General features: G+C 45.9%; 1 protein-coding gene across 1 annotated transcript in view; it reads left to right on the top strand.

Annotated features, from left to right (window-relative positions):
- SLC35B4 (solute carrier family 35 member B4) overlaps nucleotides 1-18244 on the top strand; it is a 74063-nt gene that overhangs the window by 30690 nt on the left and 25129 nt on the right. The window contains exons 7-8 of the mRNA XM_082254341.1: nucleotides 2397-2506; nucleotides 12347-12422. Coding sequence (XP_082110467.1) covers nucleotides 2397-2506; nucleotides 12347-12422 — 186 coding nt within the window. The remainder of the gene's footprint in view (nucleotides 1-2396; nucleotides 2507-12346; nucleotides 12423-18244) is intronic.

The raw sequence follows: 18244 nt of genomic DNA, 5'->3' as shown, positions 1-18244 counted from the left end.
ACCGTACTTGGAAGGCCTATTTTGCCTGGTGTGAGTCCAGGGGGTTTTCACCCCGCACGTACTTGGTGTCCCGTGTGCTGTCTTTCCTTCAAACGGGTGTTGATCAGCGTTTGGCGCTGGCTACGATAAAGGGTCAGGTGTCTGCTCTGGCCGTTCTGTTTCAACGTCCCGTGGCTTCCAACCCATTGGTTGGCACCTTTATTCAGGGTGTGCGGCATCTGGTTCCCCCGAGGCGGGATCCTCTGCCCCCTTGGGACTTGAATCTCGTTCTATCTGTGTTACAACGTGCTCCTTTTGAACAGATCAGGGAGATCTCGTTGTCTATGTTGTCCAAAAAGGTCGCCTTTTTGGTGGCGATCACTTCGGCTCGCAGAGTGTCGGAGCTGGCGGCTTTGTCCTGCAAGTCTCCGTACCTGGTTATTCATTTGGATAAGGTGGTCTTGCGACCTAATCCTTCTTTTCTTCCGAAACGAGTTTCGGACTTCCATCTTAATGAGGATATTGTCTTGCCTTCGTTGTGCACGAAGCCTAAACATCCGAAGGAGGTGAGATTGCACTCTCTGGATGTTGTTCGGGCGATAAGGGTTTACCTTAAGTCGACTGAGTCTTTTCGAAAGACGGACTCCTTGTTTGTTCTTCCAGAGGGTCCTCGGAAGGGCATGGCGGCTTCGGCCTCTACCATCGCCAAATGGATCAGGCAGACCATTGAACAGGCCTATGCCTTGCAGGGGAAGGTTCCCCCTGTGCCTGTGAAGGCGCACTCGACTAGATCTCTGAGTACGTCTTGGGCCTGTCGTCATGGGGCTTCTGTAGCCCAGGTGTGTAAGGCGGCGACTTGGTCGACCGTGCACACTTTCACAAAATTCTACAAAGTAGATGTTCAGGCATCGGCGGATGCTTCCTTTGGCCGCAAGGTTCTTAGTGCGGCTGTTCCCTAGGGTCCCTTGTTGGGGACTCCTGGCTGTTGGGATAAGTTTTGTATCCCCTGGTTTTTTGTCTTTTCCTGGGTTGTTGCTCCTGTTGAGCACTTGTTTTTTGCTGTTGCCCAGCTGGTTCCTTCTTTTGATAAGGTTCCTTCTTTGATGCGGAGACTGCGTTGCCTTTCGGCGCGAATGCGTTTCCCACCCCTCATGTTTGCACTGCTTTGGGACGTCCCCATATGTGACGAATATGAAGAGGCGGCGACTGTCGGAGGACGTAAGAGAAAACGGAATTTTTGTAAAATCTTACCTGTAAAATTCCTTTCTCTGAGTCCTCCGACAGTCGCCGCCCCCGCCCCTCTTTTGGGGTTTGATTGTATACTCTACTGCTATTCCACTAAAACTGAGATATGGTTGCAGGAAGTAGGAGGGTATTGACTGAGGGGACCACCCCTTGAGGGTGGGATATGTTAAAGCTTTATTGTTAACATATTCTGTTGCCTAGCTACTCCTTCGGAGCAAAGTCTAATACCCCATATGTGACGAATATGAAGAGGCGGCGACTGTCTGAGGACTCAGAGAAAGGAATTTTACAGGTAAGATTTTACAAAAATTCAGTTTTTTCATGCCATTACGTTTTGTATATTAATGATGTTTTAATAGGTTACTTGTAACTTTCGGTTTGTTTGTTTCAGTAACAGCCCATTCACACTGATCCGACTTGGACCGCGACTTGGTCAGCCTGACATGTCGCAGTCCGTCGCATCCCATAGTGTAGTACAGGAACGGTTCTAATGGGAGCGACACAAGTCGCTCCGACTTAGAAAAAGGGTCCTGTACTACTTCGGGGCGACCTGGAGCGACTTGCATAGACATTCATTTTATGAAGTCCGTGCAAGTCGCGCTGCATCCGACATAGTGTGAACGGAGTCTTAATGTCCATACATCACAAGTCGAAATTGCTATACTCATTGGATACAGTTAAATTTTGACCTATCGAAAATTTTAAAAAATGTACATAGTAATAGGAATCAAAGGCAAAGACCTTTGCATGGAAATGAGCATTTTTTCCATCCAGATACTTCAAAAATGTCAACATATTTTTATTCAAATTAATAAATGAAAGCAACTCATGATTTGTCTGTACTGTACCTTTTGTACATGGTAAAATAAGAATTAGGATTCAGAGCCATTCTTTGCACTAAGATTACTTGACGTGTGCCTGGAAAACATCTCTTTTCTGCTTATGGAATTTAAAATTAAAACGAGGTGGAAGGAAAGTAGACCATAGCAATAAAACTGTCATTTAGGTTTAAAACGTCACATTAAACACCCTATTACGCTTCTTTTTTGATGGATTAAGTAACATTTAGTAAATGATGTCACTTAGTAAAGCATGCATACTTGTTAGAATTGTGAGCTAATGGAGGCATTTTGGACTTTCCTTGATGAATGTGTGTCTGCTGTGTCTCACAGGTATTGCTGCTTTGACCTTTGCCCTTCTGGTGTCAGCCCGAATGGGAATCTTTCAGGAAACACTCTATAAGGAATATGGAAAACATTCTAAGGAAGCATTATTTTATAATGTAAGGTATTTCACATGGACTTTGGATTGCTAAAACTAGCGTGACATTTTACGTATAAATTTAAATATACCTTGTTTAAATGTATCCAATCTTCTTGGCTAGCGAAACTAGAAGATACCCAAATCTTAGACCATGAAAACCTTTAACCTTTGTGTTGATCAAAGACAGAAGATTAAATTGCTCCTGCTATTTTGAGAAAATGCTGGGGGTGCATTACAGTTGGTAGATAAAAAAAAATCATTAAGGTTAAGGCATTTCCACATTATAGAGTGAGCTGACAATGGGCTATGGATGGACATTGGAAGACAAGTTTGCCACATAACAGATTCCTCCTTTCGTGCTACACTACATGATTGCTTGCATTACTTTTTGTGCGTTTGATGGCCCTTTTTAAATTAATGGGAGGTCAAAACTGGAGCATAGTTAATCAGGTTAAGAATAGTCCTCTGCCTACAACAAAATAAAAAAAAAAAAAAAAAAAACAATGAAGCAAGATCCAGTTTGCTATAGTGGGGGAAAAAAATTCCTGCTTGATCCCCCTCCATAAGGCAATTGGATATTCCCTGGATCAACTACCCCTGGAGTTATTACCTCCTAAATGCAACCCCAGTTCCAAAAAAAGTTAGGGTGTTGTGTAAAATCTACATAAAAACAGATTGCAATAAATAGCAAATCTCCCAAAGCCGTATTTTGTTCATAATCGAAAATAGAAATGTGTAAACTAAGAATATTTGTAATATTTTAAGAAAAACCTAAGATAAATTTGAAATTGCAGTGACGGTACTAAAAAGCTTGCAAAGTAAGTGGTACTAACCAGGAAGAGCTGGAAGAACATTTTGCTACTAATAGGGTTAATTGGCAACAGTTCAGTAACATGATTGGTCATAGTGAGTCAGAGAAACAAAGATTGGCAACGGGTCACCAATCTGTGAAAAGGTGCATCTATAAATTTCAGAATAATGTTCCTCAACATCAAGCTGTGTCATTTTGTGCTGAAAATTTTCCCAGCAGAAATTAGTTGATTAGAGAAGTATAGTAGGTAAGATAACCACTTGTAGACTGCAAGGAATATATTCCTATTGTGGTCGGCAAGTGGTTTACCAGGATTATTCATGAAGATTTTCGCCATAACCCCATTACTGTTTTTCTCTTTTTTTTTTTTTTTTTCATTGACAGGGACACCGCTCCTGATCTTCTTAAATATTGGGTTATCCTTCCCCTATAGGAGTAGGACACTAGACTGAAAAATAGTCTGGCTACACCTATGGGCAATCCAAGGGGGTATACTCTCTCTGCTTTAGATGCTCAGTTTTTTTTCTGCCTAGTCAAGAGTAAGGACCTAGTTCCTTGCTGGGATTTCTGGTCCTGGCAATTTTTTTTTTTAGATAGAATTTTTTTTCTCCTGTTGTTTTTTTGTGAGATCTGCAATAAACTGCCGGACTGGGTGGCGGCTGGATAATCTAGATCCAGTGGTCACCCCAGTCTGGCCAGCGAGTGCCTCAGCTTCGCTCTAGGTCAGCCGCGACATAGCCCCACTGGACGGGGGCTGGCCTGCGAGTTAAACGTTTCACGAGGTCGCATACAACCGGGTCTCGGCCCGAGTCGCATCGTTCCTCCTGGCCGACAGCTCCCCCATTTGGATGGCGAGGAGGTTGTATCTGGAGAGGTGCCCTGCCTGGTTCCTGGTATGGTGAGTAGCCTCCCCCTGGGGGGTTTTGGGGTGGACGTGGGCCCCTCCATGGGACGGTCGGACCCCAGGGTTCCCCTTCTTCCCCTCAGGCACCCCCCTCATCTGCCCCCCCATCCTACCCCCCCCCCCCTCCACTTATGCTGGGGCTGTGTGGGTGGTCTGGCTCACCACCTGGGGTGGGGGTAGGGTACTATGCTGGCCTGGGGGGGTGCGCCGCCTGCGACCGGATGATCTACTGTGCGGGGGGGGGCTGTACCTGGTGGGGGTTCCTGCTAGGGCCCCTGTACTGCCTGAGCCTGTCCTTGGGGCCTAGGGATTCCTCCTGGGTCCCTGTGAGCCTCGGTGTGCCATGCAGGGCCACCATTTTCTTGTAGCCTTGTGCTGCAATGCACGGCGGCCATGTTAGTGTAGTCCGCCGGCCATTTTGCAGTGGTTTGCCATAGAAAACAGTGGCGGCCATGTCTGTGGAGCATTGTGGGTGGCGTTTTCGGCGGTGGGAGCCCCTTCTCATCCCCTGGTGCTGACTCCTGGATCCTTTCATTTCCTAATCACCACTCGTGCAGAGTATCCTGGTGGCTGCGGTGCCTGGTTTCTGGAGGATGGTGAGTCTGGTGGGGTCTTCTCATTCTCTGCTGAGGATTGATTGGTGTTCTGTGACTGGCAAGCAGGTGGTGCTGCCAGAGTGGTGGAGGTTGCCCTTTAGCAGTGTTTTACACTTTTTTTATGCAGTCCCCCTGGTGACTCATTGAGTCTTTGGAGCACATCTCCCCACCTGATCCATTCTCTGAGGCTGCGGGGCCCTCCGGGTCCCATCTATCCATCCATTGATGCACTGATGACGGTCCTGGAGTCCTTTGTGTCCCGGGTGGAGGTGGCTTTTGGGCGACGGGCTGGCAAAAAGCGCCTCATTGGTCTCCTCAGATCCTGAATCTGATTCAGCCACTGCGGACGTGGGTCACCCTACCGGGTCTGTGACCACGCACCCTGAGTCCTCAGATAGTGAGGAGGATTCCTTCACTTCAGCAACCGCACACGAAAAGGCTCTAGGGGACAGACTGGTTGTATCTGTGCGTGAGACCCTGAAGATAGAGGATGCAGCTGCGACGGACAGGTTCTCTTTGGCACTCAAGCCCTCAAGCCATCCAGAGTGGCAAAGGTGTTCCCTTTTCCCACCTATTTTGAGCAGAATTGTCACTAAAGAGTGGGGATGACCAAAGCGTCTCCTCGGGGTCTCTAAGCGATTTGGTAGGCGATACCCCTATGAGGAGTCCCATCTTAAGAAGTGGACTGTTCCACTTCTTAAGTGGAACCCTCCGGTTTACAGATTAAACAAGGCAACCATGATTCTGGTTGAAGAGTCCCCGGGCTTTTAAGGACCCAGCTGACAGGAAGGCAGAGGCTGTGGCCCGCAATATGTACACCCTGGCTGGTTCGGCACTGAGGCCGATATTCACCATTGCCCTGGTGTTGCAGACTCTGACCGAATGGGCTAAGCTTTTGAGCCGTGACATGGAGGGGGGAGTAGCTCCCCCCTGCCTTTGCTGAGCTGACGGACCAGCTGGTCCGGAGGCTGCAGTTAATCTGGGATGCCTCTTTGGATGCGGCTCCCCTAGTGGTTTGGCTCAGTTTCGGCAGTGATTCTTCGGCGTGTCTTTTGGCTCAAATGCTAGTCTATGAACCAGACTTCTAAAAAGGCTCTTCCCTTTCAAGGAGATCGCCTGTTTGATGCTACCCTGGATGACCTCATTAAAGGTCTCACGGGGGGGAAGAGTACCTTTCTTCTGCAGGCTACGAAGGGCAAGGGCCCTTGTTGTAGACGTAGGCCCTCCTCCTTGGCTCATAAGAAGTTTTTTCGTCCCCTAGGGACAAGGGATCAAAGCCCTTCAGGGGCCTCCTCTCGAGGATCCAAGCTAACTTGGTCTGACAAGTCAAGAACAGGCTGCTCCAGACCTGTGGACAAACCCCCTTCAGCATGAAGGTGCGCCCTCACCCGTATCTGGGGTGGAGGACGCCTTCGCTATTTCCAGGAATCGTGGACTTCCCTGGTACAAGAAAAGTGGGTCCATAAGGTCATACAGTCCGGCTACAAGATCGAGTTTTGTTTTTACTCTCCGGTAATGTTCTTCCTTCCAACGTGTCCCCGGTCCGCTTACGGGCTCTTTTTGGGGCGGTGCAAGACCTTTTACTTCAAAAGGTGATTGTCCTGGTTCCGACTTCGGAAAGTTTTCAGGGGTTTTACTCAAACTTGTGTACAGTCCTCAGGAAAGAAGGCAAAGTGCGTCCAATTCTGGACCTCAAGGCGCTGAACGACTTTGTGCGGGTGCAGAAGTTTAGAATGGAGTCCATTCGTACAGTGGTGGCTTCCCTGCATCAGGGGGATTTTCTTGCCACAACTGATGAAACGCCTCCGGATGAAAGACCATTACCCCTGCTCCAATGCCTGCCGGGAAAGTGTCCAGCGAAAAAGGGCTGGAATGAAACGTTCTGCCCATCTGAGAATGCCAGCTACCTCTAGAGCCACCAGGACACTTCTTGTACCCCCTTGGTGATTGATATAAGCCACAGCTGTGGCATTGTCCAATTGAATGAACACTGGAAATCCTTCCTTTCCTTGTATTGGGCGGTGGTCACCAGGGATCGTCTCCAAGGATATCCAGTGTTCATTCAATCGGACAATGCCACAGCTGTGGCTTATATCAATCACCAAGGGGGGGTACAAGAAGTGGCTCTAGAGGTAGCTGGCATTCTCAGATGGGCAGACCGTTTCATTCCAGCCCTTTTTTTGCTGTACACTTTCCCGGCAGGCATTGGAGCAGGTGTAATGGTTTCTTCATCCGGAGGTGTTTCATCAGTTGTGTCTCCGGAGGGGTACCCCTGAGGTGGATCTGTTGGCATCTCGGCTCAACAGAAAGGTGCAAAGGTTCATTGAACGGTCACGGGATCCTCTGGCGGATGCCACAGACCCATTGGTGGCCCGTGGGGTCAGTATCTTCCTGCTTTATGCCTTCCCTCCTCTCAAGCTTCTGCCAAGACTTCTACGCAGGATAGAGGCAGAAGGGATCCGGTCATCTCAGTGGCCCTGGACTGGCCTCGCCGGACCTGGTACGCCGATCTGGTGCAGCTGGTCGCCGACGTTCCTTAGAAGCTTCCTCTCGGGGAGGATCTGCTCTCCCAAGGGCCATTCTTCCATCCTGCTTTACATTCGCTGGCTTTGACGGCTTGGCTCTTGAAAGCCAGGTGCTGAAGGATAGGGGTTTGTCTGAATTGGGGTTTCCAATGCTGTTAAAAGCTAGGAAATCTACTTCCAAGAAGATCTACCATCGTACGTGGAAGACGTACATCGCATAGTGTGGGTCTCTTGTGGTTCATCCTCGCTCCTTCTCGGTTCTCGGATCTTGACCTTCCTTCAATGGGGAGTTGAACAGAAATTAAGTCTTAAGTACCATCAAGGGCCAGGTGTAGGCTTTGGTGGTCTTCTTCCAACGGCCCTTGGCCACACACTCCCCAATGCATACCTTTCTACAGGGTGTTCGACATTTTGGTTCGTTCGTGCGGTCTCCATTGCCGCCTTGGGACCTCAACTTGGTGTTTTCGGTCCTCCAGAAGCCTCCCTTTGAGAAGCTTCAGGAGATTCCCTTGCTTACGCTGTCTAAGAAGGTGGCTTTTTTGGTGGCTATCACCTCTGCGTGCAGGGTGTCGGAACTGGCGGCATTATCCCTTTAGTTCACCTTACTTGGTGATTCACAGAGATAAGGTGGTTCTTCGTCTGTCGGCCGTGCCTTCCAAAGCTTTTCTCTGATTTTATTTTTGAATGAAGACATTTTGTTGCCTCCCCTGTGTCCCAGGTCAAAACATTGTAAGGAAATTGCCTTGCATGCTTTGGATGTGGTTCGGGTAATTAGGGTGTACCTGGCAGCTACAGTCTTTTTAGGAAGTTGGACTCCCTATTTGTGCTTAAGGATGGGCCTCAGAAAGGGTTGTCCGCTTCCTCTGCAGCCATTTCCAGATGGATCAGACAGTCGGTGATTCAGGCCTATTCCTTCAGGGATCAGGTTCCTCCTTTTCTTGTCAAGGCGCACTGTACTTTTTTCAAGTGGGCTCCAGCTGTTTTGGTTGAGCTCCTGTTGCCTGGTTGGCTGCTGTTTAGCCTTGGAATTTTTTTCTGTTCTCACCCCTCACGTTTAACACTGCTTTGGGACGTCCCAATGGTTAAAAAGATCAGGAGCTGTGTCAGTCAATGAACAAGAGAGAAAATGGGATTTTTTACTTACCGTAAAATCCATTTCTCTGATGTTCATTGACGAACACCGCACCGACCCCTCTGTAGAGTTATAATTCCTCTGACACTGCTTGTAACAAAACTGAGTACCTATTGCAGAGAGAGGGAGTATACCCCCTGGGACTGCCAATAGGCATAGTCAGAGTTTTCTTCTGCCTAATGTCCTACTCCTGTAGAGGGCAGTATAACCCAATGGTTAAGAAGATCAGGAGCTGTGTCCTTCAATGAACATCTGAGAAATGGATTTTACGGTAAGTCAAAAATCCCCCTTTTTTTTTTTTTTTTTTTCTGCAGTCAGCTTGCCTTTGTTTCTCGAGCACCCATAGGTGATCAAAGAATTAATACTCTTTGACTATGGCCACCGGTCCAGGCTGGAAAAAAAATAATAATTTATGAAGTTAAAGAAGAGATCTGGGGTCATTTTGATCCCAGGGGACCTGTCACCCTTATTTCTATTACAAGGGATACTTGCATTCCTTGTAATAGGAATAAAAGTGATAAAAAATAAAGGGACAGTGTAAAAATAAAGTAAAATAATAATTAAAAAAAAATTCAAAGCACTTCATCCCTCAGTGCTTGCGAGCAGAAGCGAATACATACATAAGCCGTGCACGCATATGTTAAAGGTATTCGAACCACGCGTGAGGTATTGCCACGAACGTTAGAGTGAGACCAATAATAACACAAGGCCTGCTCTGTAACTCTACAACAGGTAATCTGGAAAGACATTTAAAGCATGGCCTATGGAGTTTAACTACCGTACTTGTTGCCATTCCGTGAACTTGTGCAATTTTAAAGCATGACATCTTGGGTATCTATTTACTCAGGGTAACATCATCTTTCACATGATACCAAAAAATTGGGGTAACTATTGCGGGTTTTTTTTTTTTTTTTTAATTCATTCGTGTACTTTTTCCCCAAAAAAAAAATGCGTTTGCAAAGGCGCTGCGCAAATACTGTGTGACATTAAAAAAGTATAATGTTTGGGATTATAAGTAAATAAGTTATAAATAACTTTTATTATTGTCTGTGTCCCTGTTAGGCAGGTTCACTCAATAATTGTTCTGATCATCCTTGTCACCAGTAATGTAAATGAGGGTAAATCCAAAATTTATAGATAACACAACAGGAATAGAGGAGAATTCTTCAAATAGGGACAGTTTCTGTGACCGCTTTCATTGAAAAGACACACATCCTCTCATTTCCTTGGGTCCACAGAACAGGAAGTGAAGGGAATCTCTCTAATGGACACGTATGGGAAAAAACTTGCAGCGGTTTTAACCTTCCCTAATTAATCCAAAATGGAAAAAAAAATAGATATTTAAATGTACTTTAATGACGGACCAGCAAGAACATTAGAGGTAAAAAGCGGTCTTTTTTTTTTTTTTTAAGTATTTTCTATTTCTAATAATCATCCTTGGGTTTTAAACCGCATCAGAAACTCAATCGGACCCTTTGTGGGCTCAGGTTTTTTTTTTTTTACAAAATAAGTATATCTATTTGTGTAGTGAGTGATCATTTCTGTTCGTACCCCCAGATAGGTGCGTACAGACTGTGTGTCTGCATGATAGGCAACCATGGAAAAAGCTAGAAGCACATTATGTGTCAGGGTTATGAACTTTAGTATAAGCGTTCCATTAACATTTCATTTAACAACTTTATTCTTTGCTTTCTTAAAGTTGATCTCCATGTTTTGGTGAAGTTTACATAGTTTGGTCCAAAGTGGTCAAAACAAACTGTTTGCTATACTAACAGATGCAGTGACTGTGTGTGTTGTATAAATTGTATGTAACTTCAGCTCAGTACAGTATACAGCGCTTTATTCCAGCAGTGGGACGTCAACTTCCTGTCCTGTTCCTGGAACAAAATCAAGTTAGACTGGTGCTCAGCCATTCAGAGGAGGATTTGAATTCATTCAGAAAATACAAAGCCTCCTGATTGCCCGAGGCAGAAATTTTTACGTTCTCCACCTGCTGACTTTTTTTTTTTTTTTTCTGGGAGTTCCTGTCCTGCTGGCCGTCCACAACATTATTTCTACAACAAACACCGTCACTGTATCTGTTAGTGAAGGAAAGAGTTTGTTTGGACCAGCTTGGCCCAAATGAACTATTTAAACTTTACTAAAACATAGAGATCGGCTTTAATGATTTTTATTTGATATAACGGCCAGAGCTGTAAACCTTAATGAACTATTCCATGTAAAAAAAATATCTGCGTTAGTGAGCACTTCTCCTTTGCCGAGATAATCCAACCACCTCACAGGTGTGGCATATTAAGATGCTGATTAGACAGCATGATTATTGCACAGGTGTGCCTTAGGCTGGCCACAATAAAAGCCACTCTGAAATGTGCAGTTTTACTGTATTGGGGGTGTCCAAAAACCAGTCAGTATCTGGTGTGACCACCATTTGCCTCACGCAGCGCAACTCCTCTTCAATGACTGTGCAAAGTTGCTGGATATTGGCAGGACCTGGAACATGCTGTCGTATACGCCAATCCAGAGCACCAATGGGTGGCAAATCCGATGAGTATGCTGGCCATGCAAGTACTGGGATGTTTTCAGCTTCCAGGAATTGTGTACAGATCCTTACAACATGGGGCCGTGCATTATCATGCTTCAACATGAGGTGATGGTCGTGGATGAATGGCACAACAATGAGCCTCAGGATCTCTTCATGGTATCTCTGTGCATTAAAAATGCCATCAATAAAATACACCTGTGTTCAGTGTCCATAACATACCATAACCGCCACCATGGGCCACTTGATCCGCAATGTTGACCTCAGCAAACCGGTCACCCACACAATGCCACATTCTGTCTGCCATCTGCCCTGTACACTGAAAACCGGGATTCATCCATGAAGAGAACACCTCTCCAAAGTGCCAGATGCCCTTGAATGTGCGCATTTGCCCACTCAAGTCGGTTACAACGACGAACTGCAGTCAGGTCGAGACCCCGATGAGGACGAGGAGCATGTAGATGAGCTTCCCTGAGATGGCTTCTGACAGTTTGTGCAGAAATTCTTTGGTTATGCAAACCGATTGTTGCAGCAGCTGTCCGGGTAGCTGGTCTCAGACTATCTTGGAGGTGAAGATGCTGGATGTGGAGGTCCTGGGCTAGCGTGAATACACGTGGTCTGCGGTTGTGAGGCCGGTTGGATGTACTGCCAAATTCTATGAAATGCCTTTTGGAGACAGTTTATGGTAGAGAAATGAACATTCAATTCACGGGCAACAGTGCTGGTGGACATTTCTGCAGTCAGGATGCCGATTGCACGCTCCCTTAAAACTTGCGACGTGTGGCATTGTGCTGTGTGATAAAACTGCACATTTTAGAGTGGCTTTTTATTGTGACCAGCCTAAGGCACACCTGTGCATTAATCATGCTTTCTAATCAGCATTTTGAAATGCCACACCTGTGAGGTGGGTGGATTATCTCAGCAAAATGGAAGTGCTCATGAACACAGATTTAGACAGATTTGTTAACAATATTTGAGAGAAATGGGCCTTTTGTGTACATAGAAAAAGTCTTAGATCTTTGAGTTCAGCTCATGAAAAATGGGGGCAAAAACAAAAGTGTTGCGTTAATAATTTTGATCAGTGAATGTGTGTGTGTGTGTGTGTGTGTGTGTGTGTGTGTGTGTGTATATGTGTGTGTGTATATATATATATATATATATATATAATATGTATGTATATGTGTGTGTGTGTATGTATGTGTGTGTATATATATATATATATATATATATATATAATAAATATACGCACTCCATACTTTGTCATGTTTGTAAGCTAATTTGCTATATTTGTATAAATGTATTTTTGGGTCCAGAATCTAGTTAACAATTTTGTTTTTCCTTCACTCTGCCAGCATGCATTGCCACTTCCAGGATTCCTCCTCCTAGCACCTGACATATACAACCATGCAGTTCTCTTTACTCAGAGCGGTAAGTATTAGGCTTATTATGCTGTTCTACTATGATTATAGTACCTGTGGAACGGGTTTTAAGAACTAAAATAAGAAAAACGTAAATTCTTTTAAATGCTACATTGTAAACTTTTTTCCAAGTCTCCTCCTTGTCTGGAAAAAAAAAAATGCTTTTAAAAAAAAAAAAAAAATCATACCAGCTTGCTTTTCCTCTTCACCTCACTCTGGGCCTAATTCAGTATAAGTTTGGAGTAGAGCTGCTCACTTCTCCAGAAATAACTCCAGCCTAAACTCATTGCATCCTAATTAGGTAAGTGGCTGGAGTTAAACCATCAACTAGATGCTTTAATGAATTCGGAGTTGGAGTTAACTTAGACTGAATTCGGGTTTGGAGTTAACTTAGGCTGAATTTGAGTTTGGAGTTAGCCAAATTCCCTTTGTGTTTTTCATAAAAGGAAATTTGTCTATTCTGAATCACTATTACACAGCAATGTCATTTATTATGGTTTATCTTAATTTTAAGGTATAGTTATGTATCTTATGTGTTTTAACCTTTAGATTTTCTAATAGCAGACTACACAGCTGTCTAATTAGCAGTCTTCATTCTTTATTCATCTGAAACTTTCAGGCATATCTGATTGTATTCAGCACTTTGGTGTAGTGGGCTAAGCTCACAGCTAAAGATTGCTAGGTCATGAGTTCAAGGCCCAACCATGATAACACCCTGTGTGCCATAATTTTTTTTTGGCCACATAGTAATACATTGGCTACATCACCTAAAATTGCATGTCAATGGCCTTGTATATTCAAGAAACAAACATGCATATGTGCAGGGTGCAATTATGCATTTGCCAAGTTTCAGTATTTATTTATAGCTGTCTAAAATTTAAGAAGGTGATGGCACACTTGGGATTTGAACTCATGCTCTCAGTGTTTATAGCCAGGAACACTAGCCACTAAACCATTGAGCTGAGCATCATTACCCCTGGAATATTTATTCCCATGTTTCAATAGTTAACCACTTCCTTACAGGGCAGTTACACCCCTTCCTGCCCAGGCCAATTTTCAGCTTTTTATACTGTTGCATTTTGAATGACAATTGTGCGGTCATGCAACCCTGTACCTAACACAAATGTATGACAGTATTTTCATAAAAAATAGTGCTTTCTTTTGGTGGTATTTGATCACTGCAAGGTTTTTTTTCTATTGGCAAAAAGAAGACCTAAATGTTTGACCCCTAAAATAATGTGTTTTTGTTTATGTAATAAAATTTGGTAAATCAATATGTTTTTTGTTGCACTGACGAGCATTGATGAGGCTGCGCTGGCAGGCACTGATGAGACACTAATATGCAGCACTGATAGATAGATAGATAGATAGATAGATAGGTGGCACTGATATGCAGCATTGATGGGCATTGATAGGTGGCACTGATGGGCAATGATTGGCACTGGTGGGCAGCACTGAAAGATGGTAATGATGGGCAGCACTGATGAGGAGGGCACTAACAGGTTCCCTGAGCACTGATTGGCATCAATGGTGGCATGGGTGGGCATCCCTGGTGGCTCTAGTGGCATCCCCCAAGGGTCTGCACTGGTAATCAATGCTCTGATTACAAGCACAGACCCCCCCCCCCCACACACACACACACACACTAAAGCCCCGTACACACGTACCGATGGTCGGCTTACAAATGTTCCTCTTTTCTCCCCGGGATGTCGGTGTCTGCTGAAAAGTGCAAAGACAGCACAAGGACAGCACAAGAATTTTGTCCGCCGACTGCAGAAGTGATGTCATGTAATGGTTAACTTTCCCTGTGTTTTCTATTTTCTGAGCATGCCCAGTCTTGCAAATCTGCGGTCTGTCGGCCGAATTGTGTACTGACAGGCGAACAATCGTCCGTTCTGGTGTCGGCATACAAATATTTTCATGTTTGCACGAAAGACTTTTGTCCGCGGATTGTGCGCAGACATCTGTCGGAGGCACCATACTAACACGCGTACAATCGGCAGATCCTTCGTCCACCGACGTTTGTATGCCGACGATCGGTACGTGTGTACGGGCCTTTACTTTGCATATGAATGCCATTTCTTCACAGCTGAAAGTGGCCCTCACCATGATTAGCCAGTTGATTGTGACCACTTGCTGGAATGTGTGCAAGCCAATTTGGTGTCATTTCTGGTCCAGGGCGAACGCCAATGTGCCATTTGCAATTTATTGTAAAGAGATTTTGCTTTATTTTAAAAATGGCGCACACAGACAACTAAAATGTATTGGAAATGTTTTACCTAGGCCAGTGATGGTAACCCTTAACCCCCCCCCCCCCCCCAAGATGTTTTTGCCCTACATTTCCCAAAATGCTCATGTACTCTGCAGTGTAGGTGAGCATCATGGGAAATGTTACAAAACACCTGTGTTGCCAAGGTTCATCACTGACCTAAGCCAACTAAAAAGGTGAGTGAGCGCTGTAGCAATCTTTTATTTAGTAATCATTTTTAGTGATTTTTTTATTAAATGTTTTGGTTACATTCATCCACAGCGACTGAATGGGAATTTTGTATTATTCCTTAATTTATATATTTTTAGCTAAATATATACATAAACACTTTAATTTTTTCTTACAATTTAGCCCACACACACACACCACCCCCCCCCACACACACACCACCCCCCCCCCCACACACACACACACACCACCCCCCCACACACACACCACCCCCACACACACACACACACACACACACACACACCACCCCCACACACACACACACCACCCCCACACACACACACACACACACACACACACCACCCCCACACACACCACCCCCCCACACACACACACACACCACCCCCACACACACACACACACCACCCCCACACACACACACACACACCACCCCCACACACCACCCCCACACACACACCACCCCCCCACACACACACACCACCCCCACACACCACCCCCACACACACACCCCCCCACACACACACACACACCCCCCCCACACACACACACACACACCCCCCCCCCCACACACACACACACCCCCCCCCCCACACACACACACACACACACACCCCCCCCACACACACACACACACACACACCACCCCCCACACACACACACACACACCACCCCCCACACACACACACACACACCACCCCCCCACACACACACACACACACACACACACACACACACACACACACACACACACACACACACACACCACCCCCCCCACACACACACACACACACACCACCCCCCCCACACACACACACACACACACCACCCCCCCCACACACACACACACACACACACACACACCACCCCCCCCACACACACACACACACACACACCACCCCCCCCACACACACACCACCCCCCACACACCACCCCCCCCCCACACACACACCACCCCCCACACACACCACCCCCCACACACACACCACCCCCCACACACACACACACACCACCCCCCCCCACACACACACACACACCACCCCCCCCCACACACACACACACACCACCCCCCCACACACACACACACACACCACCCCCCCCCCCCCCCCACACACACACACACACCACCCCCCCCCCCCCCACACACACACACACACACACACACACACACACCACCCCCCCCCACACACACACACACACACACACACACACACACACCACCCCCCCCCACACACACACACACACACACACCACCCCCCCCACACACACACACACACACACACACCACCCCCCACACACACACACACACACACACACACCACCCCCCACACACACACACACACACCACCCCCCACACACACACACACACACACACACACCACCCCCCCACACACACACACACACACACACACACACACCACCCCCCCCACACACACACACACACACACACACACACCACCCCCCCCACACACACACACACACACACACACACCACCCCCCCCCACACACACACACACCACCCCCCCCACACACACACCACCCCCCCCCACACACACACACACCACCCCCCCACACACACACCACCCCCCCCACACACACACACACCACCCCCCCACACACACACACACACACACACACACACACACATTGCTGGAGTAAATGGAGAAACCCTACCCAAGTTCATACTGTACTGCCATTGCACACACACAAAAAATACAAGAAATGGATTACATTCAACAGACACAAAAGATATCTGAATTACATCTAGACAAATATGAAGAAAAGAAAACAAAAAAACAGGAGCTGTGTACAAATGAATAAGCTTTATTGAACATGTATAAAACATCAGTAATCACTCAAGCAAGCATGTGAAATGTGAAATGTGCAATGCCCCCCCCCCCCCCAAAAAAAAACCCCAAATCAAGTAATTTTTATTCAAATTACAGTGCAAAGATACAACATATGATGGATAGATAGAGCTTACAATATCCAAAAGTCAAGCAAAATAAGTTGTAGACACCTTAGTATTAAGCATAAAACATACCCAACATACTTTTATGTTAATTGTTTGCATGAGCCTGCCTTTTCATTTAAATACCATCAAATCAGTAGAACATACAGCTACACAGAGGCATGAAAATAAAAAAAAAAACATGTATAGAGTACATAAAGACACACTTTGCAAAAACTATACCAAACAGTTAGAGCATGAAAAATATTCATCCAACAGAATACACTTACTGCAATATGGATCTTTAGGCATGCCAGCAAACCCCCACCCCAAAAGCAAATTCGGACATAAAGACCTGTGGCCCTTCCACAGGCCAAATGATATGATCTCATACATCCCTTTATATAACCTTGGTTAAACTACACCCACCCAGTATAGGAAACGCCCAGCAAAGTAATTAATTGGGTCTGTTGGTTCCTAAACCAAAATCACCAGTTCACTAATGAATGAGTGTTTGGCTGGCCATCCATGATCAAAGTTTCTTACAAGTCAACACACATAAGAAATGCTTTCAATAATCTCAGCATGAGCACAAAGTGGCTTTTTCATTTAGACTAATGCCTCGTACACACGTACTGATCGTCGGCCGACCGATCGGCCGTCTTTTGTCCAGGGCTGTCCTGTCTGTTGAAAACTGCAAAAGACTGCACACGAATTTTGTCGGCCAACAACAGACGACTGCAGAAGTGATGTCATGTGATGGTTAACTTTCCGTGTGTTTTTTCTTTTCTGAGCATGCTCAGTCTTGCAAATCTGCTGATTGTCGGCCGAATTCTGTACTGACTGGCGAACAATCGGCCGTTCTGGTGTTGGCCAACAAAAATTTTAATGCCTGCACGACAGATTCTGTTCGGCCGAAAATGCGATGTCGGCTGTCGGAAGCATCATACTAACAAGCCTACAATCGGCCGATCGGTCGTCGGCCGAATATTTACGGCCGACAATCGGTACGTGTGTACGAGGCTTAAGGCTGGCCATACATGTTCCAATTTTCTTACAATTTTCTGTCCAATTTTCTTGAAATTTACCTTCAAGTATGTAGTACAAAGGCCTGCCTAATTAGATACAAGTGAATGTGTTTTTTTAGCTTTGACCTCACATTATGTGGTTTGTGGTAGATCTACCAGAAAATTGTACAACAAAAGTTGAACATGTATGGCCAGCTTAATGGGCCATACACACTATAATGCCTCGTACACACGTACCGATCTTCGGCCGTAAATATTCGGCCGACGACCGATCGGCCGATTGTAGGCTTGTTAGTATGATGCTTCCGACAGCCGACAGCGCATTTTCGGCCGAACAGAATCTGTCGTGCAGGCATTAAAATTTTTGTTGGCCAACACCAGAACGGCCGATTGTTCGC

The sequence above is a fragment of the Pelophylax lessonae genome (genome assembly GCF_965119305.1).
Source record: "Pelophylax lessonae genome assembly, chromosome: 4".
Taxonomy (NCBI): domain Eukaryota; kingdom Metazoa; phylum Chordata; class Amphibia; order Anura; family Ranidae; genus Pelophylax; species Pelophylax lessonae.
The sequence above is the reverse complement of the archived record's forward strand: the minus strand, read 5'-3'. Positions and strand labels throughout refer to the sequence as shown.